This window comes from Elephantulus edwardii, unplaced genomic scaffold, assembly GCF_000299155.1.
Source record: "Elephantulus edwardii isolate Elephantulus edwardi_28Jun2011 unplaced genomic scaffold, EleEdw1.0 scaffold00065, whole genome shotgun sequence".
In the NCBI taxonomy this organism is placed as follows: Eukaryota; Metazoa; Chordata; class Mammalia; order Macroscelidea; family Macroscelididae; genus Elephantulus; species Elephantulus edwardii.
In genome coordinates, this window is record NW_006399815.1 from 992,132 (window position 1) to 1,001,214 (window position 9,083).

The following is a 9,083-nucleotide window of genomic DNA, read 5'->3' on the forward strand; positions in this document are numbered from 1 at the left end:
GCCTTAGTATGAAGAGTCAGAATGTAAGTTATTAAGACTAAAAGTCAAGCTATGAGAATGGCAGCAAAAGCTAGTGACTGACCTTGACTCTCCCTGCTGTTAAGGTTTCCTGAGGCCACGATGCATGAATGGAGTTGGAGTCCTCTTCAGCAGAGGTCTGAAACACCATGTAAGGACCCCAACTATATTCTCTGCTATCTTAGAGAGACAGTCCATTCCTTAGTGATTTGGAAAATGGAGACAGTTAAAAACATTTGCAGCTTCATATTAGAGTCTTTTATTCAGGACTAAAGCCGGATAAATTATACCGAGGGGAAAATAAAGTCACTGAACCCCAACAAGCCTCCTCAGGAAAACCCTCCTCAGGTAAGTAGTTTATCCCTTCTCAGGGATCTCGGCCCTGCCTCTTTTAACCTCCAGGGGGCACCAAGGGCTAACTTTTGGAAGCACAGAGGGGCAGACAGCTAGCTGCCTTGCTGTGACTGGAGGCTGCTTTGTGACTAGTGCTGAAGGCAGAGGGTGTATATGAGGATTACTTTATTCCTCTCATCCTGTGCTGACCAGCTTAGCACCGACCCACCCACATGACCCCGGTAACATAATGAGTCCACCAGAGAAGACACAGATGAAAGAAAAGCAAAATTTATTTTTCTACCAAATCTCCAATCCATGTTCCAGCCAATGGATGAAGATTAATTTAGCCACACATAGATTCCTGGTAAATATATATCTCTCTCTCCATATATAGGTATGTGTGTGTATTTATATATCTCCCCTAGGCATCTGAGAGCAGATGTTTCCAAATGCTCCTTCCTTGCTGCCACTTCTGCCCAAATGGGGCATTAAGCAGTCCTGGGCCTGCATTAACAGTCCTATCTCCACTCTACTGTCTGAAGACTTAGGACCATGGATGATTATAATGTCCCAACAATAGCCAAATAGATCCAAATCAAGTCTTAAAAACACTAACTGAAGTGCCTGCTGTTTGCTGGGCACAGGGTGAGGCACTGGCAGTGACTCTGCTGGTTCTGAGGAAGAGAAGTGGTGCTGGAGAGCTGGAAGGAGGATGCGTGCTGGGGACTGAGGGGGCACGCTCCTCCTCTGCTCACACCACCGGGAGCAGGCATGGAATGGGTCCCACAGTCGCTGTGCTATCTGCTGAGAGGCGCTGCCGTCTACGAATGAGAGCAGTTTCTAAGCAGCCGTGGAATTTCCTCCACAATCCACATAGTGATGTGTCTCTAAGGAGCTCTGGGTCACGTGGCCAATGTATGAGATCTTCACTGAAGTTCTGGGAAAAAGAAACAAACATTAATTCAGCTTCTCACTGTATAACATGGATGAACATGTTATGAATCTAGAGGCTATTATTATGCTGAGTGAAATACAAAAGTATAAATGTTGTATAAGATCACTATTATAAAAAAGTTAAAAAAATACATATGCACAATATCATCCTAGTATGATTACCATGGAGGGGAACAAAAGGAGAGGGAAATAAGAACTAATAAACATATAATAAACACTAAGAGAGGTAAAAGCAAAGGCCATATAGAACAAGGGGATGATGGGGCATTGTGGGCATTAATGTTCTAAACCAGAGAGGCTGTGGCATATCCACACAATGGAATACTACGCTGCACTGAAAAACAAGAAATTAATGAAATATTATTCAAAATGGGTGACCCTGGAGGACATTATGCTGAGTGAAATATCTCAGTCACAAAAGGACAAATACTGCATAGTGCCACTGCTGTAAAATGGGACTGACAGCAGGGTTCGGGGGAGACTGAGAAAGATGGATAAATTATGTATACTGTATTGAAACAGATGAGGGAGAGAACTGTTTAAAAGGGATATATGATTAGGTATTATTGTCATGACAGGAGTCCAGAACTAAGGCTGCATAGTGGAGTGGACCTGGGGGGAGGGATAGCATAACAATGAAAGACTTTTTCTTTTACTTTTCAAAGAGAAGAATAAACTGGGGGGGAGGATTGGGCAGGGAGAAAAGTGCAACAATGAATGAATGGAAATCCAAAGTCTCTGTAAACTTTCATTAAAATTAATAATAAAATAAAAGAAAAAAAACAAAAAGTGTATGAATGACTGGTTAAAAACCAAAGTGCTTTATAATGCTCAAATAACAATTTTTAAAAAGTAAAAGGAAAAAAATTCCTGTTCTGAGAGAAAACAAGAAAAATTTTCTATTCAAGCAACAATACCCAAAGGTCTCACACGCCTAGTCTCATAATTAGAACCTGGAGGTCAGTGGACCTTTCAACGTCTATAGGGACAATGCTCCCTGAAATGGCCCTCTAAACTAGTAGTGATTTCAACACACAGATCTCTTATATTTTTGGTTGTCACTACCAGATGGGGTACAGAAAAGGGGAGAGGAGCTTAACTGCTATCTAGTAGATAGACACCAGGGCTGCTGCTAAATGTCCCACAAAGTACAGGACAGTCACTCACAGTGAACTGTCCAGTTCAAAATGTCAAAAGTGCAGAGATTGAGAAATTCTGTTCTAAGCTTTCATATTTCAAATGTCTGCAGCAGATGCTTGTCATGTGTGGAACTTACAGTAACAGTGCCAAGAATAACCCAAAAGGGTCTGTTGCTCATGGTAGTTTGTGCAGCAAGTATGCAAGAACTAGGGATAAAGTCTGGCCAAACGTTCAGTGCTTACATCTTGAGAAAGCTTTTCCATTCTTTGCTAGTCTCATTAGGTTTCTAAAGGGAACACACAAGTTTTAAAACTACACCCTATTTTGTGGAGAAAATGGCATTTTCTATTGTTCACTGTGGAACTGGGGAGTTGTGAAGGTCTTTCCACGCTGCACTTGAACGATATCAAAAGCCTACCGCATCCATCTGTAAGGCAGATGCAGCTTCCTCTTGGGCTAGCTGCCTCTGCCTTGTGGGTGACACAGGAGGACGTGGGTAATGGTGGTGAGCTCACAGAGCGTGATGGCCCAGGTCCAAACACAAATGTTGTCAAGACAGAAGAGAAACATACCGCATGAAGATCACTATGTTGTGCACCAGGATTTCAGGCAATGTGCAGAAGAAGCTGACAAATAGCAAATAAGGAAATGGTCAGATTGATAAAAGGGAGAATCAGCAGAAGGGTGAGGAGTTACACACAGATGGAGGAGCAGTCAGTCCTGTTTGGGGTGCTCACTTCCCTAAAACCTCCCCTCTGACCTAAGCACTGCCAAGTTTCCACAAGTAATGTTTTTGTTCTCACATACTTTTTTTATTAGCTTTTTCAAAAAAAACTTTATATTGGGTAGTGCTTACAAAGTTCGTATACATTGTGTTTCACACTATCCTTCATTCACACTGTGTTTCATACAATCATTCTGATTCATTATGTTTTATACAATTAATCACTATTTAACTACCCTCACCCTTACCTGTCTTTCCAGATCCCTGCCGGATCTTTCCCATTTTCTTTACCCCTCCCTCCCACATATCTTTTTTTTTTTAAAGTAATTTATCATATCAATGGTGGAATTTGGTTTCTTTGCAATGTTTCTAGTGGTTTAGAGTTTTTGGTGGTGCAAAGGATTAATGTGCTTAGCTGCTGAGAAGTTAGAAGTTTGAGTCCAGCCTGGTGATCTATTTCTGAAAAATCAGCCCCTGAAAAGACCATGAAGTAGTTCTACTGTGACACACAGGGGGCTGCAATGGGTCAGAGTTCACTCTATGGCAACTGATGGTGGTGGAATGCTCTTAGAAGTCCCAGCACTTGAGTTACATATTAAGTGGCAGAAACTCAAATACATCTCAAAGCTAGGAAGCATACAGGCAAGAGCTGGGGCTGAAGGTAGGACCAGGGCCCAATCATCTGGGTATGACTCTGAACCTCTCAATGTGGAAAAAAAGCACAAATATAGAGCATCATTCTTACTACACATAGGAATATGGTCCTCCGGTCTCCGCTTTCACTGTAAAATTCACCTGAAAATAAAACATTAGAGTCATTCTGTGGCTGGGCAGGCTTGATATACTGCAGCACCTCAAAGACTCTGGGGATTATTCTTTGAACGTACCCAGAATTTCCTCAACACAGACTACAGCCTCTAACAAGTGATTCCAGCCTCCTCTATCAATAGCTATTGTAGTATAATACTGTCTTTTCTTGGGTGACAACATATCTCTTATAAGTTCTTTTGCTCCCCAAATATTTGCATGATCGTTGGTGTTTTTCGTAATGATACAACCCTCTGAGTCCTTCTCCTTAACTAGCTCCTTCAAGAGGGCATGAGAAAAAGAGAAAGTAGCAAGGACATAGCACACTCACAGCCCTACTGTGCCCATAAGCCTATGGGGACTACAGATTCTAGAAGAATGGCGTACCAGCTGCTCGCTCCGAGGCGGAATGAGGGAGACGTTTGTTGTACTATATGAGCCAATGACTGTGTTCATGTACTGAACTTGGGTTGACAGGCTGGTCACTGCCACGGAGTAGAAGTTGGAGTTCTTGATTTTCAGGGTGGCCTGCATCAAGACAAGTGAGGAAACCAGTGTAAATCTCCAGAGTCCAAGACTTGGAAGTTGTATAACCCAAAATGCGGAAGCCCAAAGTCTTACCGTGATGGCGAGGACTACCAGGGACTCATCCTTTTTAAATAAGACTTTCACTACTTTGATGCCGTCATCATCCACAAGGACTGAATGTGGAAATAGGAAAAAAACCACCAAACCAGATGCCAGGAGGCAGAGCAAGATGGACAGGAGGACATACTGCTTACTGCAAATGACAAAGCATATGACTGACCCAGGCAGCCAGGTACAAAGGTCCAATCAGTCATGATTAAACACAGAACCAGGTGTGAAGGAGGAACAAAATGAAAGTACAAAGAACCAGAAGGGAGAGAAAAACCCAAGTACAAGGAACTAGAAACCACAAGTCAGGCAAGAGTGAGTGGAGTGGGAGAGGGTTTTAAAAGCCCATTTGAATGTTGTTTGCATTTTAGAAAAACAAGCTGAGAGGAGCTTGTGGACAGAAGTATTTCCTCACCTCCCAGAATACCCCTCTCCTCCAACCCAAACCCTGCACATGACCATCAGAGTACTCTTAGCTTCAAGTTACCTTCCCCAGATTTTGAGGGGGCAGGAATATCTTACTTGAGCTGCAGCAGTAATGAGAAATTTACAAGAACAGATGCCATTTTCAAATAGTTAACTGTTATTCATTCATATGAAAAGGAGAAGGTGTCAAGAGGTGGGAGGCAGGTGAACTCACGTTCTCTGAGGTCGCAATCTCTGATCGCTGTGTGGGATCAAGGCCACCAGCTCATTTACTTGCTCTAGAAGAGACCCAAACAATGACTCTGTAAATCGCTCACGCTAGCAGTACTTCCCTTCACATCAGCCTGCCACAATACTACTCCTCTAAAACTAGACATTTCTAAAATACTAGTTTCACAGTTGGATCCAATAATCAAGAGATAAGTAAATTTACAGAACGTCACAGGTTTAAAAATATTCATCAGTGTTGCCAAGGCAGTGAAACGTCTGTTGGGAAATCAGATCTGTTCTGGCTTTACTGGCATTGAGCGGCAAGGCCCTGAGAAAGCTGAACTTTTGAATGTCACTCATGTTTTCCTCACTTTTAAGATAAAGGCTTTGGAGTGAATGGTTTCTCAATTTCCCACTAGCGCTAAATCTCTATTATTTTCTACCTAAACTGTTAAAGACTTACTTTCTGAGGGCCAACTCAATAACAAATGATACAGCACTCAATCGTGGCTCAACATTTCAGCTTCAACCCCACCCCCTAGTCTTTTTTCTCTCCCACCTGACATATTTTTTCAGATCTTTGGCTATTAATCGTTCACCATATGCTTCCTCAAAAAGAAATTTCTAAGATGGTCTCCTGCAAAGCTGAACCATTCCTCAGAAGTGAGCGTGATAAAGAACAGAGGTCCCGGCAGAGCAAATCCAATGTTCCACACCACAGAAATCAAGAACATGGAACAAGAATGGTTTTTAAATATAAGAGAATCCAGAGAAGCTGTGGAACCTTGTCTAGACTTTACCAGGTCACTTGAGCTTGCTCCTGTTCACAAGTCAACAGCATCATTGCCCGGGACAGACAAGAGCATTCCTGTGAGTATCCTGGGATTCTTGTTGGGAAATCACTGCGTCTTACCTGTCGGAATGTAGCCAGTCCCTTGACAAGTGAGGCAGGTGATACTATCTCGCCCTGTGAACTCCACATATGGAAACTGAGCTATGGCTTCTTCCTGCTCCGGATCGGCCCACACATCATCCCTGTCATCTCCTTGCTTTCGCCTGCAGGCAGGAGGGCGAGCAGAGGCAGAATGATGGGACCCCATGGCTGTGATGTGTCATGTCCTAGGAGGCAAGGAGGAAAATGAGTGCCAGTTGGCGTTTACCAACGCTGGTCAAGAGAAACTGCGTATGTTAGAGAAGTGGAAAGACAAAACCGACCGGATCGCCGTCCTGAGTGTTACCCCAGCACCGCAGGATTTCTCCCGGGTCGCTGATTGTGTAGAATCGCTCTCCAGACCCCTCTCACGCCCACTTAAAAGTCTGGGGGTCCTCATCCCAATCTGCCAGCTCTTCAATGCCCCGGGACTGCCCTTCGCTCCCATTCTGCGAGCCTTGCTTGTCCCTTCTTCTGCACCATTTTGCAAACTCTGAACCCTCCTTGAGAAAGACTTTCCGGACAAACAGGAGACTCTGAATGAATAACAGGCCTTAGTGACCTCCAACCCCCTCCATTTCCAGTCCCCGGAGGCGGGCGCAAGTCACGCCCCCTGACAGAGACGACTCCTCGAGCCCAACAGAACTGCTCAGGTGGGGACGAAGGGCCGCGTTCGTGGACCTGCATGGCACCAACTCCTGGAAGCATTTCTGGGGGCTGTTCTCCCAATACCTGCCCGATTCAGATCCGCTACCTGCCGACTCAGTGCTCCAAGCGGGTCCTTCACCGTGCGCATGCGCTGAAAGGCAGCTGGCTCGGGGACGGCTGGTTCTCGCGCGCGCATGCGCTCTTGACGGTTCAGAGGGTTTTCCCCCCCTCTTGCGCTTGCGCAGTTGTTGCGTCCCTTTTGCGCCACTAGGGGGCAGCAGAGAGCGGTGTAGAGCAGTGCCTCTCGTAGAACGTAGAAGGCGAGCTAGCTCTTTCGTGGTTCTCCAAGCGTTTGGAAAAGTAGAGTTGGGGTTTTTTGTTTGTTTGTTTGTTTGGGTGTTTTTTTTGCCCCTGTAATCTATTTTTTGCCATATATTACGTGTAGAATATATGTTTTGAAGAATGATTTTAGTATATATATATTTTTTTTTCCTTGGTGTGCACCATCAAGTCAGACTGACGGGGGAGGAGATTGACCCTCCTTCTCCAGCAGAGCGTCTGGTGAATTTGAACCGGAGAATAGTTTTAGAAGGCAGTGACTTGGAGGGGAAAGAGAATGGTCCTCCCGGGTAAAGGTTGATATGTTCTGGATTTTGTGGGTTCAACAGGATTTTGGAGAGCTCTTTGAAAGTCTGCCTTATTACATGTGGAGGTACCTTGGCTAGAGAGGAGCTAACTAACCAGGCTCAATATGAACTTGCTGCATTTGCGTCTGATCGTTAACTTTGCAGATCTTCTTTTTGCCAGCACATTCAGAGTTAATTATGACTTTGTGACTCACTTGAATTTAAAAACAATTGAGACTCATACGAGACTGAAAAGAGTGCCAGTAGGTTAATATACAATAAGGCCTCAGTGGTCTGCAAAAGCTGATAGCCAGAAGATTTCTTGGTACATTTAGATCCAGAGCAAGGGGACTTACTTTGGCTTCAGAGACACAGCAGAAGCGGAAAACCATGTTTGTGGTGGACGTTGGAAGTTTGCACTAAGGAGTTGCACAATGCAAAGGGGTGGGGGAAAGACAGGGTAATGACAGGCAAGGTCCAGTGGTGATTACTTTTGTAAAACACAATGCATTAGAATGATTGCATGAAACACAATGTGAATGAGGAATAGTGCGAAACAATGTATATAAACTTTGTAAACATCAAGAAAACAAAAATTCTTGTGGAGGCCCAGAGTACTCTGTAAACTTTTGTTATAAGACTTTTGTCTGAGATCCTATTACCAAATGGTTGTTCCCAGTCTGTAGGTTTTCTTCTCACCCTGTTGGAAAAAGGTTTTGATTTGCATTTTTAAAAGGTCTCATGCATCAATTTTATCCTCTTTAGATTGTGCATTTCTGGCTGTATTTGGCAGTCTCTTTATACCTTGGACTAGCACTTCTAAGCTTGGTCCCAGTTTGTCTCTTAAGAGTGTTACGGGTTTGGGCTTTACTCCAAGGTCTCTGATCCACTTTGAATTGATTTTTGTGTATGATGTGAGACGTGGATCCTGTTTCAGTTTTCTGTAGGTTAAAGTCCAGTTTTGCCAGCACCATTTGTTGAAGAGATTTATCATTTCCCCATTTGATAGCTTTGATTTCCTTGTCAAATATCAGTTGACCATAGATAGCTTGGTCTTTTTCTAGGTTCTCAATTCTGTTCCATTGGTGATGTGCCTGTCATTGTTCTAGTACCGTGCTGTTTGGTTACCACTGCTGTATATTAGGTTTTGATGTCAGGGAGTGCTATGCCTCCAACCTCATTTTTGTTTCTCAGAAATGTTTTGCTTATTTGGGGACTCTTGTCTCTCCAAATAAATTTGATAATTTCCCTTTCAATCTCCTTGAGAAATGAATTTGATACCTGGGTTGCGATTACATTGAACATGTAGATTGCTTTTGGTAGAATTGTAATTTTTACTGTATTGAGTCTTTCTATTCATGAACAGGACACATTTTCCCATTTCTTTGGGTCTTTTATTGTGTCTTGCAGAAATACTCTATAGTTTTCTTTGTATAGGTCTCTTGTCTCTCTTGTTATGTTCACGCCCAAGTATCTCAATTTGTGATCAAAATGGGCAAAAGACATGAAAATAATTTTCACAGAGGATGATATTTGAATGGCAAAGAGACACATGAATAAATGCTCCAAATCACTGGCAATAAGAGAGATGCAAATCAAAACCACAATGAGGTACCATCTCACTCCA

General features: G+C 43.3%; 1 protein-coding gene across 1 annotated transcript; it reads right to left on the bottom strand.

The window, feature by feature from the left end:
- Nucleotides 1–1,194: 1,194 nt before the first annotated feature.
- TMEM106C (transmembrane protein 106C) lies at nt 1,195–6,371 on the bottom strand. Its single transcript, XM_006888227.1, has 7 exons — nt 6,165–6,371; nt 5,256–5,319; nt 4,601–4,760; nt 4,367–4,507; nt 3,918–3,967; nt 3,021–3,074; nt 1,195–1,291 (listed from the first exon to the last, which is right to left on the bottom strand). The coding sequence occupies exons 1-7, from the start codon at nt 6,349–6,351 to the stop codon at nt 1,195–1,197; spliced, it is 753 nt and encodes a 250-aa protein (XP_006888289.1). The 5' UTR covers nt 6,352–6,371.
- Nucleotides 6,372–9,083: the final 2,712 nt, after the last annotated feature.